Below are 17,865 nucleotides of genomic sequence, written 5' to 3'. Positions count from 1 at the left end.
ATCTGGTTTCAGAAGAGGTGATAATAGAAAGATACTGTCCTGCAGTAAAACAACCATTTCCAGCTTCAGGAGGTCTTGGTCTGTGTCTTATTCCTTACTTAGGGTGTTCAAGAAAAGTGCTTGTGGCCACCTTAGGTCTGTCTCAGGCTTCTGTTTGCTCCTGTGAATCAAACCAGCTTGCCAAAATGGTGTCTCAGACCCCAAGCGCTATGATGAGTACAGGGCTGTGTTATTTTGCCTGTGCTCAGCAGTTGTTGCAGCCTTTGGAGAGGAGCAACTCGAGCATGGCTGGCGGGAGGGTGGAAGGGAGTGTGTGTGGGCTGAGGTAATGGAAAACGGGGCCAGGATGGGTGGTGGTTCTGGGCTTCTTGCCACCCAGACAGTCCCTCAGGGGCTAAGTTCATGCTGGAACATGCTCTCTGTCCTTTCCTTCTCTAGAAATCTTACCCAGATACACCAAGCTATGTCCCGTCGCCTTCCAATATGCCATTACTGACTGGCAGCCAAACTCTCCCAACTTTTCCTTACCTCTTTCCCTGTGGAACAAGCACATAGATCCTTACTCCTCTTGCCATTTTCCCAAAGGGGAATTAAAGACTAGATCCTACTTAGGAAATGTCCTAGAAAAAGCTGTAAATGAATTGGGTGGTTTGGAGCTAAGTGTTAGGTGGAGGGCCTTTATTCCCTGGCCTTGTCTAATGGGCAGTAGGTCCTGGCAAGCAGCAGCAAGTGCAATTGGTTGTGTTGAGTGAGGTTTGGAGGTTTTGTGATCTGGTATTTATTAAGGGTTGCTTCGTCTGAGTCCTGGCTCTCGTAATCTGAATGAGGAGAGCAGATCTTACGTGACTGGGCACGGGAGAAGTGGTACAGGACTTCGAGGTCGTCTGAATGGGCCTGACTTGTCCTTCCTTTTGCAGACAGCAGAGGGAATCACCTGCTCTCTACTCACTGGTTGTTTTTTATCTACACTTATACTTTTGGCAGCAATTCTGTGTGTTGTGTTGGATCAGCTCTTCAGTGGCTGGCTGTTGGGTTGTCTGTTGTTAGGCAAGTGGATTTTAAGCCATACCTTACTTGGACCACAAGTTAAATGTTAATTAAGATGATATAAGCATGCCATGGAGACCACTGGACTCTTCTAATTGCATGCATGCATGGCCTGTGGTCAGTCGTATGGGGATGACTTTTGTTCTGTTCCTTACTTTCTTCAGAAACTCTTCTGTTCTACCACTTCTATCAGCTCACACTAACCAAGCCAGAAGAGCCTTTATAGGAACAGGATCTGAGGAGAAAACAAAGAATGAGAAAGGGCAATGAATCAAAAAAAGAAAACGGAGGTTGAGGGTCAAAAGTGGGAACAGGAAAAATGGAGACCCTCAGTGGGATGCTCAGCAGGGGACCTCTAACAGTGCCTGCCACTTCCCGAGGTGTCTGCGTGGGCGGTGATGTGCTGCCCAGAGACTTGTCCAGCCGAGGGAATGGAAAATGGCATACTTGAACAGCAAAAGGAGGGAATGTAATTAGGCCACTGAAACCAGAATTGATGTGCCTGGTTCATCTTAGACCTAGTGCTTGGTTTGCAGAGGTGCTAGGAACAGTCTTTTTTTAAACTGAAGGCAATTTTGTTAGAAGGGTCCTACAGTCCTACTCAAGATCCCTTGAACTAATTGGGGCCGTAAGCCTGCTGAGTCCAATCCAATTCTGTTGACTTACTTGGTATTTAAGAGAAAATTAGTTCCTCTTGAATGAGAATATAAATTTTCAAAGCTGTTTTCAAATTAAGCCTGAGGTTTTTAGATTGATTTTTTTTTTTTTTTCATAAAAATAACTGCAGGGAGAGTTGAAGGCAGATTGTAGCTTGTTGAGGTACTTGGCATCTCACTGCTGTAGCCACCTTTATCCATGCCCAATTCCTGTAACTTCTTTCCCATTACTCTTTACACTTGTACCAAAGCTTGTAATTGTGATGTTCTCCCAAGAACGTCCTTGCTGAGAGAGGCTCGTAGTAATACAAATCACACTGTATTGAGGCAGTGAAAGTGTATATCATCCCAGTGTTGCTTCCCATAGTACCTGCTGCTTTAGCTGTTCCTTGTATGTAAGCGTGTGTGGACACTGAGGCAGTGGGCAACTACAACTAATGGATAAAGCTTTCTATTTAGTAATAAGGCCACCTCTGGCCTTTAGGAGACTTCCCTGCCCCTTCCCCCCCCCCCCCCCAAGCATTTCTGTCAGATTTTCCAGATGGAAATCACTTTTAACTAAATGGCCCCCACCCCTTCTAGCTAAGGGCAATACCATGTCCTGGGAACACCATAATGAAGAAGGGGACCCAGCCCTTGTGATCTCCAGAGACCACAGAAGGACAGGGAGATTGGGGGATCTTGTCTTCTTTTTTAGGGTCACGAAGTAGGAGAGGTACTTCTGCTTGTTCTCTCTAGCTTTATGGTTCCGGATAGTCCCTTCCAACTCATTCCCAGTTCTAGATCTTGCCACAGCCTTCTCCTTGCTAACTTGGTCCATCGCTGCTCCTCAGGTTTCTCCTCTCTGTCTTACTTCTGATCTTTACCAGTTCCTCCTCCAGTCTTTTCTACGCATTGCTGTTGTGAGCAGCACTGACTTTCCCTGGTCAGTCTTGCACTCTCAGTCTCTAGAAGAAGCTTGAACACCATTGCAAACGTGGTGCTCCTGCATGAATCTCTTTCCCGTTCTGTGTTGCTGGGCAAGGTGTCCCTGAGAGCACAGCAGAGGCTGGTGCTCTCATTTTGGTCATGGTGAAGAATGGTGATGATAAAAGCCCAATCCTGCTGCTGCACCTCCAAGCAGACGGAACATTCAGCCTTACCTGTTTGTAGGGTAAGATCTGCAAGATGCTTGTGCCTGCCCCAGGAGACTGGGACCTCCAGAGATGTCTCTTTCCTGACCTGTGACACTGATTTTCCAGAAAAAAAGCCATGTTTGGGTATATCTTTGTGGAAACAGCAAAGAAGATGACCCACCCATGTGTTGTATTTTTTGAGTTCTTGTTCTGAAGCCAGGTGTGGCCTATGGCTCCTCTTCAGAAGGATCAGTAGAAACATACTTTTTTCAGCGCTGTTTTTAGAAAGAGCTGTCCTGTGTCTGCCTTGGCCCACCTTGAGCTGCTCCAAGTTGCTCATTCAGTTGTGCCATGACTGAGGATGGTGACATGGGGCACTGGGAGGTCCAGGACATCACTGGTTGATCAGTGCCTGCAGCTGTGTGTCCATCAACCCTGAATGGCCCCAGGGGTGGCACATGCCGGCTGTGGGGACATGTGGTCACGCAGCCTCCAGGTGAGGTCCTGCCTGTGGGAGAGCACCCAGAGCAGCACAGGGGCAGTGGGCAGGCGCCTGTGGTGGGGGTGTGGGGGGGGATCGGCTGTCCCACAGAGAAGGGAAGGAAGCTCTGCAGATGGGGGTCGAGATGGTGACTTGCTGGAGATAGCTTAATTCAGGAGACTTCAGTCAAAGAGGCTTATGTTTAAGAGCTGTCGAGCTGAAAAGCTCTGAGTTAAGGAAATATTAAGTTTTGAAGCTTAACAGCTTGTGTGGTGTTGGGTTTTTTTTTTTTTTCTTTTTTTTTAGGGAAAAATGAAACCATGGAGGAATATAAATCCAAGAAGCCAAGCCCTAGGATTTAATGCAGTGCAAAGGCTGGAAAGTGGAATTTCCCACTGGTTTGCGTAGCGTTGTCTGCGAAGGTTTGTCTCTTCTTGCCTCCCTTCAGAAGCATTCAAGCAGCTGCTGTATGTTTTCAGAGAGGAGCTGTGATGCTCCTAGAGGGTGGGACCAAGGAAAGCCCTTGGGCATCCTCCCTGTGCAGGACAGGCAGGACACCAGAGCAGGGGTGGCCAGGCTGGGGGACGTGGGGTGGGCATGCGCCGGCTGAGGGGCCCTGGGCACTGGGGGTGGGCTGCCTGCAGAATGGCACTAGTCCATCCGTTTCTCCTTTAGCTTGAGATGTCCATCACTTTCAGTGCTTTAATTTTCCTCATTCTTCTACTGATAAAGCACTGAGATTTGGTTAATGAGTGTGCTGGAGCTTTCAGAGGAATCTGAGGTTTCAGTTCCCAAATCCCATTGAAATCCAGGAGGTGTTTCAGTGGAGAAAAACCTTGCAAACCCCAAAACCCTGGCTGCTGAATAAGAGGCTTTGTTAGTTTTTTTTTTTTTTTTTCTTATGAAGTAATGATATACATCAGTGCTGGGTTCTCCCTTTGTATGGGGCTGTGAGACATGCATATGGTCTAGAGCTGGAAGAGAAGCTGCTCTTGCCTCCATTCCCAAGAAGTCCAGGAAGGGCCATTGGCTGCAGAAGTTCTTGGGAGCATCCCTGCTCTCTGGAGCTGGCACGGCCTGTCTGCAGCGCTGGGCTGGCCATTGGCAGCTTTGGGGATTTCTTGGCCACCTCTGTCCTCCCAGGATTTGGTGCTTTGCCCTGCCCAGGCTCCCTCCCCTTCCAGTCCACAGAAGGCTGTCCCAGTTTGTTGTTGTATTGGGTTTGTGTGGCAAGGTTTTGGTAGCGGGGGGGGTTACAGGGGCGGCTTCTGTGAGAAGCTGCTGGAAGCTTCCCCTGTGTCCGACAGAGCCAATGCCAGCCGGCTCTGAGACGGACCCACCACCAGCCAAGGCTGAGCCCATCAGTGACAGTGGTAGCGCCTCTGGGAGAACGTACTTAAGGGGAAAAAAAACTTGCTGAATTGCAGCAATGGGAGAATATGTGAGAGAAACAGCCCTGCAGACCCCCAGGTCAGTGAAGAAGGAGGGGAGGAGATGCTCCAGGTGCCGGAGCAGAGATTCCCCTGCAGCCCGTGGGGAAGACCATGGTGAGGCAGGCTGTCCCCCTGCAGCCCAGGGAGGTCCACGGTGGAGCAGATCTCCACCTCCAGCCCGGGGAGGACCCCACGCCGGAGCAGGGGGATGCCCGAAGGAGGCTGTGACCCCGTGGGAAGCCCGCGCTGGAGCAGGGTCCTGGCAGGACCTGTGGCCCCGTGGAGAGAGGAGCCCACGCTGGAGCAGGTTTTCTGTCAGGACTTGTGGCCCCGTGGGGGACCCACGCTGGAGCAGTGTGCTCCTGAAGGACTGCAGCCCGTGGAAAGGACCCACGCTGGAGCAGTTCGTGAAGAACTGCAGCCCGTGGGAAGGGCCCACGTTGGAGAAGTTCGTGGAGGACTGTCTCCTGTGGGAGGGACCCCACGCTGGAGCAGGGAAGAGTGTGATGAGTCCTCCCCCTGAGGAGGATGAAGCAGCAGAAATAACGTGTGATGAACTGACTGTAAACCCCATTCCCCGTCCCCCTGCGCCGCTGGGGGCGTTGGTAGGGAATCCGGGAGTGAAGTTGTGCCCAGGAAGAAGGGAGGGGTGGAGGGAAGATGTTCTGAGATTTGGTTTTATTTCTCATTACCCTACTTTGGTTGATTGGCAATAAATTAAGTTAATTTTCCCCAAGTTGAGTCTGTTTTGTCTGTGATGGTAATTGGTGAGTGATCTTTCCTGTCCTTATCTTGACCCATGAGCCCTTTGTTGTATTTTCTCTCCCCTGTCCAGCTGAGTGGGGGCAGTGATAGAGCAGCTTTGGTGCGCACCTGGCATCCAGCAAGGGTTAACCCACCACAATTGTCCCTCTTATTAATGCTACAGAATGAAAGCTGCCATGCTTGATATCCTATTATTTTTATTTCTTATTTTATTCCATTTGTTATTTTATGTTTGCTTATATTTGGCATGCATTAGGTGCTTTTCAGTCTTCATTCTCCAAGGCAGGAGTTCCTGGTGGCCAAAAGTGGCCTCCCCTGGTCACGACAGGGAAAACTCCAGCAGAGCTGGTCTAATACATCTCTGTGAGCTCTTGCTCACCACTGAGGGGCTTCAGATCATTCCTCACAGCTATTCTCTCCTTAATGCTGAACGATGGATGTGTTGTCTTTATCCAGGCTCCACATGGAGACCTTCACCTCTTTCCAGCTGGGCTTCCTAGCAGCTATTAAATGGCAAATACTTCTTGCTAAGAAGATGGGGTCATGCCACACCGGTGTCTCAATAGTGCCAGTCTTCAGGCCTCTTGACTAAGACCCTAACCCACCCAGGTCCTGGGTCACTGCAGGGGATTGATGCTTCTGTATTTGCAGGATTAATGTCTCTAATTCCCGGTGCCATCCTCACTGGCTGGCATGGTGTGGTGCAATTCACGTGTTCCAGGTTGGCATCTGATTTGTGGGGCTTATAAAGCACAGCTCAAGTCACAAGCTAAAAACTTGGTGAGCATAAGGCACCCAGCAGCAAAAGCACTGTTCTGGATTCTTTTTTTAGAGTTAGTGAAGGAAAGCTCTGTTACATGTGTTCTGATTTAGTGTTTCAAATGCTTGGTATGGGAATTCAGCATTTCTGCTTTTACTGTATTTACGCCTTTGTTCAGTGTTTCAGTTCATTTCCTATGCCTCCATGCATTTTCAAAGTCCAGGCAACCAGCAGAGCGATTGCAGACATACATTGGGTCTGTGCTGGTCTCCCTGGCTTTTCATCTGTTGTGGGGCTTGGTGAAATCCCAGTGTAAAAGCTGACAACGTACGGTTCGGGTTGTTTTTGTTCCTCCACACATGGTTTGTTTATGTCCAGGGAGAAACTTCAGTGTGCTAAAACCTAAATTCCATCTACAGTTAACTGATAAGTGAGCCTTCCCTATGCCTTTTGGTATGCAGTGAAATCCGGGAGCTTCAGGGGCCGAGCACCAGCACCCAGCACCGTTCCAGCCTCGCAGCTGCTCTCTGATGGCCTGTGGTGAAGCAGGGTGCTGGGGACCAACCATGGCTGCAAAGCACCAAAATTGCTAAACGCCAAATCGTTGCACGCTCTTCTTGTGTTCAAACCATGCCGACGCAGGAGTACGGAGCTGCTGCTTTCTGCTGCTACCTGTACGAAGTGGGGGAAGCAGCGCGGGGCGCGTTAGCAGTGTCAGGGGCTGGAGAGGGGGCTACAGAAAGCGAACAAAGCTGTCCGTCCCTGCTGCTCCTGGCTGCTGTGGCCTGCCCCATGCTAAGCACCTTTCCCGTGTGGTTGCTTGCAGGGCTCTCCCTCGGGGGATGCATTTTCATTTAGAAATTGCCGCTTTGCTTGTTAACCTTTTGAATGGCCTTTCCATCTCTTCTCCCATATGTATCAGCAGGGCTGTTGGCCATGCTGCCACCTACCACACTGATGACTTGCAAATTGCTTGCAGAATTTTCATGCAAGTTATATATACATATGGCTCTGTGCTTTGTGCTTTCAGTGCTTCAAATTGGGGCTTTAGCCTGGTGCTTTGTGGCTGGCTAAATCTGAGTTCTGACTGTTTGCTCTTCGCTGTGTTCCTTCCACGAGGTTGTGGCTGAATGTCACGGTGCTAAGGTTTAAGTCCTGTCTTTCTGGATATCAGTTCAGGGTTGTTTTGAGGTGGCTCTTCTGTTGGATGGCAGTAACTGCAAAGCATCCCCTCCCTCCCTCCCTGCCTGTCCAGGCTACGTGGCAGAAGCGTTTCTAAAATCCCTTCTTACATTGGGATGAAGTTGCCTTTTTGTGTGTAAACTGGATAAAGACAGAATATGCGCTACAGCCCTTCTAAAAGTTGTCTTTCCTTTTACTGGGAGTTTAAAATGTAGAAATCCTCTTCAAGTTGATTTTTCAGTAAGAATTGCTTATTGAAATGACCAAGGCTGGAGATACAGACGATGACAGGAGCAAATGGCGTGCAGGTTTGCTCATCGGCGGCAGGGTGAGATGTAGAGCTGAACTTGGTCTTTGTAAAACGTCAGCCCGGGTTTTTTCTTTTTCCTTGAAATCTCAGATCTAAAGAAGGGCGGGCTCCGGTGGCACGGCATGCCAGGTGCAGCGGGGCCGGATCCTGCGCCAGCCTTTGCTGCCGGCTTCTCATTCACATTCCAAAGGGGCGTCCAGTGGGTGGGAAGGTTTCCCACTCAAGCATGCTGCTAAGTCCTTGGCCCTATTGAATGGGTTTCATGCTCTGTGAAGTGCCCGCTTGTTGGGTGATATGGACCACTGGAGCAGGGCAAGGGAAACTCATTTCACCGGGGGCACCTTCACAGCCCTACAAGCAAAAGGTCATGCTGCTCAGACTTTGATTTGAGCTGCTGAAGAGCAGTCGCTAATCCAATAAGCCACCGAGGCACTGTAGGACATAGTCTTAATTCAGGCATTTTGCATGGGTGAGTGAAAGGCAGTAACCCTGGGAGATCCCAGGGAGCGCCCTGCGGTGCAGAGACCCTACCTGGCCCGTGTCTTGCTTAATAAAATGTCGGGAACGTGCTGCGCCAGTCTTCACACCTTGAGTATGCCGTATGAAAAATAAACAGCTTAAAATAAAGGTGTTTGTTTTCTAGTGGGCATGGGTTGTGCTGGCTGCGTTTGTGCTGGGAATCAGATCAAATAGCAGCTTTCAGCAGTGAAGCAATAGGCATGGGTGCAGAGCTCTTAATATTATATGTATACACATACATGTATTCATAACAACATGCAGCTAAGTGATATTTCTGTTTTTCCACGGATACACGGGAGCTGCCTCATCCATTTTTTGTGCTCAGCTGTGTTCTTCAAGGCTGGTAGCCTGAGATTCACTTAATATTGGTATTATTCTCCAGGTAACTATTGGGATTTTAAAGATTAAAGGGCTTTGTCAGCCTACTGAGGCACAAAACATGGATCTAGTTTAAAGAAAGAACTCGTGTGTGATTGCAAATGAAATGTTTTCATAATTGAAAAAAGAAAAATCCAATGTGCCCACTTTAAGACAACCCCCCAGGTGCTGCCCTGGCAGCTCTCGCTGTTTGAGGTGTCCAGGTGCCTTTGGCAGCCGAAGCCCCAGTTGGGATGTGGCGGTGGGAGGCAGCGGTGCTGCTGGCACAAGGCATGTCGGCATGGCCTGGGCCAGCATCACCTGTGATGAATTTTTCCACGGATAGCTCGCAGCTCTGCTGTAGCTGCTGTAATTTTCCCTGCTGTTGGGGAAATTGAAATTATAAATGTTAGCAGCAGCTTCACAAATTACTTTTCTAGTTGTGCTGCTTCCATCTGCGTGCAGCAGCCTTGGGCTGGCTTGGTGTTGGGCAATGTCATCACCTGCTGTCTAAGGAGCCTTTTCTCAGAGGCGGGTGACGGGGCTGTCACTATGCAAAGCCCCGAAGTGGTGGGACGGGTGCTCGTGGATGCTGCAAGGATTTCCAGCCCTTTCCCAGTGCCTCACTGATGGCATTTCTACATCAGACTGGTCTTAGGAAGACACACAGTAGAAAAGCATGAACTTCCCTTTAGATACCATTTGCATCACTAGGGTGTACAGGTGTAAAACATCATCCTACTTAAAACCCCTGAGGTCCTCGAGGCCAGCCCACATGTTGGTAACATAAAGCAGCTGATGTGCTCAGTGTGTTGAAGGCTCTGCTTGTGTGGGAGAGGGGGGCAGGTCGTGTGTGGGATGCTTTGGATCTGAAAACCTCACCAAGAAATCCTGACTTCTCTATTACGGTTGCGGAGTGGTTTATGTTCTTGTGGAAGGAGGAAAACACGATGCTTTCAGCTGGCACAAAATGTCACCTGTATAAGGGCTGAGCTTTGAGGCTTGGCAGGAGGAACCTGATGCCTAATGGTAACAGTGCTGCAGCTTGGCACCATCATGACAAGGATGGGGACCAAGTTTCAGGTACCTATTTTCTGCATGGATCCTGCTTCCCAGGGATAACTCTGGGGCTGGCAAGAGAGAAAGGTGACATGGGCTGTTGGGGGAGCAGGAGAAATCTGGTTTCAGCTGAGGCTGACATCCTTGGTCTGGTGTGGTCTACAGCGCAGTGGCCATCTGTGGGAGACTTGGTGGCCTTTCCAGGAGCTCCGCTGGGCGGAGAGGCCATGCAGGCTTCCCACAGCCAACCTCTACCATCTTCTCCCTCCGCATGTGATTTATGGCAGGTTGATTTTCCAGCCTTGCATTTGTGCCTAAAGAAGAGTTAAATGGAAAAAAAATTACCTAAGGAGGGCCGAAGAAACCCATCGAGGCCCGACTTCTGCCCTGGGCCTGTTTCTGAGGCAGTTCAGATTAATTTTCTGACTGCTCTGAGTTTCGGTGGCCAGGAAAGCCAAGAAGGAGCAATCAAACCTCATGCTCGCAGGTGACTACGAGCGGCTGCGAGTGTTAGGGAGGAATTATTGCCTTCTGGCTTGGCAGAACTGCCGTGTGTGTTGCACAAGGTCTCCTTGGGCGGCAGGTACTGGACTTAGCGGGGTGATGGGCTGATGCATGTGGAAACGCTGGGCTTGACCCCATGCCGTGGGGTGCCTTTCCCGTGGGTGGCTGAGCAGTGCCTGGCGGCACAAGGTGGCGTAGGCTGGGTTCCTCCCCACCCAAACTGCTTCAAGGAAAAGAGATATTGGTGATGAGTAGGAATATATTGAATATTTTCACATCTAAGCTAAATGCTCTCATCCTGCAAGTCTCCAGATTCTGTTTGTACCGTTTCTGCGTGGGCATCTTGGTAAGCAAAACTTCCAGGGCTCGGGAAAGTGGCTCTGATGGTCTTGGTCAACCTTGGAAACAGCCTTCAGCTGTGGCAAGGTGCCGTGGGACCGCTGTGACGGGGATACGTGGTGCCACTGATGTCGGTGGCATCAGTAATTTCCAGTGGTTTGGATTTTTTTTTTTTTGACTTGTAGCTCTGTAAGACCAGAAGTGTGAAGGCCATTAGATATATCACATATGTGTGTTAGTGCTGGAGGTTTCCTAAGAACTTGCTTTGGTCACTGTTTTCAAACTTCTTAACGTTTTCTGTGCCTCTTGGGCCTGAAACTATGGGCTGAAAACCACTGGGATTTGGTGTCCGAAGGGCCCCCGGTGATGAACTCTAGGGAGTAAAGATGCTGCTTGATTTGTGGCTAAGAACCAGGGGGGAGCGAGCGCTTCGGTCCCCGCAGATGTGGGAGCGGCAGGGCCCAACACGCTGCGCCGGTGTGCGCTGTTATTTGAGTGGAGAATTTGGAAAGCTCGGAGTTATGAGCTATGGTTATGTTCTCGCTTAATAAGGTGTTAACTGACGCTCGGCTCTCTTCGGAGAGTTAGACTATGCGTGGAGGTTAACAGTTCCTGGCATTTTGTCTGCTATAAACGAGCTTTCGGAGAGGGGGAGAGCGAGCAACCGCACGCTCTCAGCGTGTGAATTTTTTTTTTTTTTTTTTTTTTCTTTACCTAAAGCAAAAAACTAAGGAGGGGGAAGCCCGGTCGGTTTTCCCCCGGGCTGCAGGAGCGTTTCAGCGGAGGAGGGAGCCGGGTGCGGAGCGGCGGAGCGGCCGCTGGAGGGCAGGCGAAGCGTGCCGAAGCGGGGCGGGCAGCGGCGGCCGCCGCCGGCCGGGGAAGCGCCGGGCGAAGCCCGACAACCTGCCCCCGGTGTAAATAGCCCGCCGTGGGAGCGGTGCCGGGCTCATGGAACCCGGGCGGGCGCTGCCCTGCCCTGCCCGAGCGGCGGCGGCGGCGGCGGGGCCGGGGGAGGGTGCCCCGGCCGGCGGGGGCTGGCGGGGCTCCGCTGCCGCCCGCCCGGGGCTCGCCGGGGACGGGACGCGCTCCAGCCCGCTCGGAGGTAAGATCGGACCGGGCCGGGCCGGGCCCCCGGCGCCCCCCGCCTCGGCCGAGCGCGGGGTGCGAGCGGCCGCGGCTGACACGTGTCGGCGGGGCGGCAGCCCGGCCGGGCAGCCGGTCTGTTGGGGTTTTTTTTGGGTGTTGGGTTTTTTTTTTTTTTTTTTTTTCTTTAATCCCTCGCGTTTCGGGCGGCCCCGCTCGCTTCCCCCCCTCTCCCCCCGCCTTTTTTTATTTTTTTTTTCCTTAAAAAAAAAAAAAAAAAAAAAAAAAAAAAAATTACTTTCCTCGCCGCCCCTGCCCTCCCGGCCGGGCTGCGCAGGCGGTGCCCCGTCCGCGCAGGCGGTGCCAGCCCCGCGGGGGGCTGCCCGGAGCGGGTCCCGCCTCCCGCTCCGCGCCCCGCGCATCGCCATGCCGCCGGCGCGGAGCGGAGCGCGGAGCGGGGCGCGGCGCTTGTGCGGGCGCGGGGCCGCGGAGAGGCTTTATCCGCCTCGCAGGGCTGGCCCGGGGGGGGGCGGCGGGGGGGCACTCGCTGATGATCGGAAGTTACTGACAATAAGCACCTTCATCCCCCCCAAAGGCGGAGAGAGAGAGAGAGAGAGAGGGAGAGGAGGAGGAGGAGGAGAGACAGGGGGAGAGGAGAGCTGATGCCTAAGCGAGTCACTCGGAGGAGGCAAAGCGGGCGGTACCACAACTTCTCGGCGGCGCGGAGCGGCGCGGAACGGCGCGGAGCGGAGCGGCGCGGAGCGGAGCTCGCCGGCCGGATCGCTCCCATGTCAGGGCGGCGGTGGGGGACTGCACTCCGCTAGCGTGAAGCCGCTGACCTCCCCCCTCTCCTCGCCCAGCGATGTATTCACTGCTCTCAGCCTGCACTTGCCTGTAAGGATTATGGCATATTTTTAAATATTTTTGTTAGTGGCTTGAAATTTTTTTTTACCGGTTTTATGATTTTTTTTTTTTTTTTAAACTTTCCTTTTGGAGGCTCCGGTTGCGTTTTCCTTGCAATCAGGTGGTAATCGGGACCCGAGCCTTTATATACGCAGAGCATCGCTCTGCACCCTTTAAAAAATTGCAAACAAAAACAAAGCAAAAAAAAAAAATCAACTTTAACCATTTTACCGCATCATTTGATCTTGTGTTGCTTTTTTTTTTTCTCCTCTCCAGATGTTTACATTTCCTGCTGCTGTGCTTTCAGGTACAGGTACGTGTCCTTTCTGTCCTCTTTCGCTTTTGGTTGTAAAATAGAAACAAAGGCGGCGTGCTGACCTCGGAGTGCCAGGCAGTTTTGGCTAGGGCTTTCACTTTTTTTCCCCTCTAGTTTTTATAGCCGTATTAAACCGATCCCCGCGCCAGATGCTGGAGCGTCACTTGCCCTGCAATGGGGCTGCCCCTCTCGCTGAGCTCCTTTTCAATGACCGCTTGTGCCGAGGCCCCACCGGCGCAGCCGCCGCGGGTGCTCGGCCGCCCGGTGCGGGTTGGGGCGCAGGCGGGTGCGCCGGTAGCCTGCCGTAGCGGGATCCTCTGGAGTGCATTAGCCTGGCTAATGATGTGAGAGGGAGTGCTGGACTCTCCTCCTTGCACAATGTTGATTGATGCACTTGCCTTGGAAGAGCAGGCGCTCTCCTGCTCGCCCTCCTTTTTTTTTTTTTTTTTTTTTTTCCCCCTTCTTTTTTTTCCCTTCCTAGGGAACTTACTCCCAAAAACTGATACTTTGAAAAACACGAGTTTCCCTAGCCAGGAGAAGGAGGCTGCGTGCTCCCTCCCCATTATTCAGTAGAAAGCCGTCCAAGTCAGATCCTGCCTTTGATCCTGCCTCGGCAGGAATGAAGCCGTTGGAGGAACACCCTGAGCGGCGAGGCTCTGCAGCCCAGGCGCCCGCGGGACGGGGACGGCGGCTGGGGATGCCGGGGCGCCCGCTGCCCCCCGACAGCCCCGGGACCGCGCACCTCCCTGGGACGGGGATTTTTAGCCGGGCATCCCGGAGCGGACCCACCTGTGGGGTCGGGCAGAGCAGGTGCCGCTGCCCCAGTGGCTCCGGCCCACCGTCCCGCGGGGGCTGGGGGCCGCTCACGCCACCCCCTCGGCCCCACGCGGTGCCTTGGCCGCGGTTGCACCTGCTCAGCCGCTCGCAGATACCCGACGGCGGCGAGGGATGGTCCTGGATGAGCACAGCCGCGGCCTTGGAGGGGGCTCCGTTCCTCTGGCCAAGCTAAAACCCCAAACCAGCCCCATCCCCTGCTCCCCCATCCCTCAGAAAAATCCCCGGTCACATTTTTTTTCTCATCCCCTCTGAAAACTGCAGCTTGAACCTAACACCAGCAGAGCCTCCCCTCGGCGGAGCAGCCTCCTCGTCAGGAGAGGATCCACAGCTGTAAATTACCCTGCGGTTGGAAGGCGTTTGCTGTATTTCTCCGGTGCGTTTTTTTTTTGGTGGTTTTTTTTTTTTTTTTTGAGCCCGAGGAATAACAGGCTGCGGAGGGCTCGCAGCGACAGCACCCTTTGCAGCGGGGAGACATTTTTTTGCGCTTGTGCGGTAACTGAAGTTAATCAGTCCTCCAGCCCCCTCCCTCTCCCCCTCCCTTCGGTGCTTTTAGTGAATCAGAAAAAGTTTGGCTGGCTGCCTGGAAAGCACTTGCTAAAATCTGATCTCTTACTTCAGCAGCCTTAAAACTTGGGAAGTTATTGGCATTTATACAGTTGGAGCTTGCAGGCTTCCAAGGCAATAAAATAATAAAAAAAAAAAAAAAAAGGCAAAAAAAAGCAAAAGAAAAGCTCTGTGCTCTGGTGCTATTAGAACCATACTTGCTCCATTTCGTACTGATTTTGCAGCATTTTGCGGGATTTGAGGCGGGGATTCGCTGCGGATGGGTGCTGCGGAGGTGTCCTGGGCCGCGGCCGGAGGGGCGGCGGATCTCGCTGGGTGTTACACCGAGAGGCGAGCTCTTTCGGCGATTAGCATTGGGAGCCAAAACATTAGATTAGTCATACTCAAGAGCCTTCGAGTGAGTGTTTACAGTATTAATGGTAGATGAAAAGATGTGAATGCTGTAAGTTTTTATTGCCCATTTTGTTACACTTTCTTTCTGGATTTATTCACAGGATTACATGTTTTGAGCCTGAATGGGAGCGAGGGATTATAGGATTTCTTTTATAATGATCAGTTTGGGTAGGAGTTAGCCTTTGGTGAACTTGAGTAAATTAATGCATCACTTAGGTTTAATATTTATTTAGGCTAAAGGAAGTTGTTTAGTTTTGCTTAAAGGGCTCTGTGTTGTATTGGGGAGATTTAAGAGCGCCTGAAATGGATTATATTCTAAGGCTGCCTTTCGCCCTCCCCTGCAAGCCACGATCAGCGGGTCGTCCCGCGTGTTAGTCTTAGAATTACGCTCCTTTGCTGCCGACTGTTACCCTGTGGCTCCGCACGCGAAGGTAAAAATCCCTCCAGCGCGTGTTGGGGCTGGAGGTATTCTGGGCCAAAATACCATGGCTCGGGTATTTTGTATCTTCTATGAGTTACTCGTGTACAAAGGCTGCGGCGCGTTGACGTGCGAGCTGCCTGCGGTTCGGTGGTGTGGTAGCTCAGCTGCTGGCTAAAAGCTTTCTCGTAGACCCCGCGCCCGCCTCTGCAGCCACCCGTAGGCGACCCGCTCGGGTGTAGCATCACCCGTGGGCAGGTTGTGGCAGCACCGGAGAGGCGTTCCCCAGCCCAGACCGTGGGGAGGTCAGAGGGACCGGAGTTTTCGGGAGCAGGATTTAGACTCCCGGACAAGTCGGACTCCTCCAGGGCTTTGCTGTCGGGTGACATTTCCACCGAGGGACACCGGGGAATAGCACGTGGTGGGTCAGAGGGGAGCACTGCTGGAGCGTGGGCCATGGGTGCTGGCGGCTGCACGCCGGCACGGCCGTGAGAGCAGCCCTGTACCTTGCAGGGCTGCGAGGAGGACAGCTCGTTCTCCGGTCCCTTCCCCCGTGGCAGCAATGTCCCTGTCTTGTTTTCTTCTCTTGCATCTTGGGAAGTTCCTCGCTGCCTGGGGTTGCCGCAGTCCCGAAGGCAGCAGGGACTCTGGATATCCTTGGGGTCACCGGAGACACTAATTTATTTATGCGGGTCGTTCTTAGGGATGCCCTTTCACCGCTAGTTACTAAACTCTCCCTCTATTGCTTGTCTTTAGCATCCTTCAGTTTAATTCTCCCACTGCCTTTTCACACTTCTGGAGGCAGTTTGTCCTCCACGTGCTTTTCCCCCTCTGTATGTCCTGGAGCGGTGTTGGGTTTGGCTTTGGAGTCAGTCCCTGCTCTTCAAGCGGGCGAGAAACCCGAGGAGCACCTTGCATGGATGGAGGGCATCTCCCATGCTGTGCTGGCTCTGGCAGCCACAGTGGCCCTTAGGACATCGGGGTCGGGGTTGTGGGACCTCGGGAGCTCAGAGGTCCCCCTTCGCCAGGGCACGTGGGGGCTGGAGGCAGCTTCGGTGTAGGCTGAGCAGCGGGATGCGAGGTTTTGGGTGCTGCCCCGGTTTGCAAGAGTTTCCAGCTCTTCTGCCCCAGGGCCGTCTCCAGCGCATCGTCAGCCGGAGTATGGGGCGATGGTTGCGTGGGCTGCCCCGGCCGTGCCGTAGAGCGGAGGCTGATGCTGCCTCAGCCTCTTTCCTGCCCTGATAAACCTCGGCGTGTTCTTCTACATGAAGCGCATCTGTCTTAGATTACGAAGAGGTCCCTGATAGGGCCAAATCCTTTGCTTTTATGGCTCTTGTAGGTTAAGATCCAGCTTTGGAATCTGATCCAGAAGCAAACAGGAGGTCAGAGGAGCGCACAAGGCAGCACCGGGCTATTTTCACATCTGCTGGTGTTGTGTAAGAGGAAGGCTGCTGCGCGCCATGCCAATAGCAACTTATGTTTCTCTTAAGCTCCTGTGCAGCGACAGACAGTTATTGTTTGGGGCTTTGTAAAGTGAGACACAGAGAAGTGTTGCTTCCACACGTTCAGCGAGCCAGATCCTGCGGTCTGGCGAAGCTGCGCGCAGCACATGTCGGAGGCGTGAGCCTGCTGAGCGGCTCCTTCCCTTCTCCCCGTCTGCTCCTCTGCAGCCTGGGGGCGGTCGGACGGGAGTGCCACCGAACGGCACCGGGGACGCCGTTGCGGTCCTTGTCGCAGCCCGCCCGGCTTGCCTTGCCGCGGGGTTCCCGACCGCTCCTTCTGCGGGTGCGAAGCGGTGCTGGAGCCAAGGGTCCCCGCTCACCCTACCCTCGCCCTCCTTGGGTGGCGCGAGCATCTGTCTCGAGGCGGCGGCCACGGCTGCGTGTGCTGCCAGGGATGGAGGCTCCGGGACTCGGGCATCGCCGCGTCGCTCTCGAAGCCCACGCTGTGGGATAGCGCGGGTGCTGCTTCGCTGCGGCGTACCGCTCCGCTCCTTGCGGCAAAGCCCTGCGTGCCGAGACTCGGCGGGGGCCCGGCGCCCTGCGGCAGCCCGGCTGGGAAATCCCGCGCTCGCCCTCTCCGCTCAGCCTGGACCGGGACCACCGAGTCCTCGGCACAGTGTCCCCGTGCCGGCACCTGCCTCCTGCTCCGCGAGGGTGTCTGAGCCCCCTTGGATGGAGGTAGCACTCCTCTGTGGAAACGTCTGAAGCGAGTTCTGCTTTCCAGTCTCGTCTCACTGTGGTTCCTGCCGTGCTGCAATGCCTGCCTGAGCTGGTCCACCCCGCGCTCCTGCGGGGCTGCTGACACACAGGTTGTACAAGTGATGCTGTGAAGGACAAAAATACGGCAAAGGTGGTCTGGGAAAGGCTGGGAAGTTTTCTGTTGATTTTTCTGATCGCAGCCGACTTAATTTTTAGGCAGTGAGAAGAGCAGAGAAACTGCATAAGCAAAGCCTGATTTAATTAGAGGAGGAGGAGCTCAGCGATGTTGATGAAGCGCATGACCCCATCACGGGCTGGAGTTGATGAGATGGTCCACGACTCTGGGTCTGCGCTGCTGCTGGACTCGCGGCAGCAGATGCAGTGCCTGCTCGGGTGGCTCCCCTAGTCCGCGCCCCGCAGAGGCAGGGTTGGGTTGCGTATTAAACCATTTGTTCCTGTTTAAAACCCTCTTGCTCTCCAGGAAACGACCATGCTGCTTGCCACAAGGGATTTTTATTCCCCCCCTGCTGACTCATTGCTCTGGTTCTATGAAGCGGTGTGTCCTGAAGCTGCCCCTCATGCCCTGCCTCTGCCTCCCGGCCCCTGGAGAGCTCGGGCTCGTG

The 17,865-nt window shown here is 53.2% G+C and overlaps 1 protein-coding gene across 1 annotated transcript in view; it reads left to right on the top strand.

The window, feature by feature from the left end:
* The first annotated feature begins 12,143 nt into the window (after positions 1–12,143).
* Positions 12,144–17,865, top strand: part of FGF18 (fibroblast growth factor 18) — a 74,834-nt gene continuing 69,112 nt past the window's right edge. The window contains exons 1-2 of the mRNA XM_029998524.2: positions 12,144–12,504; positions 12,790–12,826. Of these exons, the coding sequence (XP_029854384.1) occupies positions 12,473–12,504; positions 12,790–12,826 (69 nt within the window). The 5' untranslated portion in view covers positions 12,144–12,472. The remainder of the gene's footprint in view (positions 12,505–12,789; positions 12,827–17,865) is intronic.

The sequence above is a fragment of the Aquila chrysaetos genome, chromosome 22 (assembly GCF_900496995.4).
Source record: "Aquila chrysaetos chrysaetos chromosome 22, bAquChr1.4, whole genome shotgun sequence".
Taxonomy (NCBI): domain Eukaryota; kingdom Metazoa; phylum Chordata; class Aves; order Accipitriformes; family Accipitridae; genus Aquila; species Aquila chrysaetos.
The sequence above is the reverse complement of the archived record's forward strand: the minus strand, read 5'-3'. Positions and strand labels throughout refer to the sequence as shown.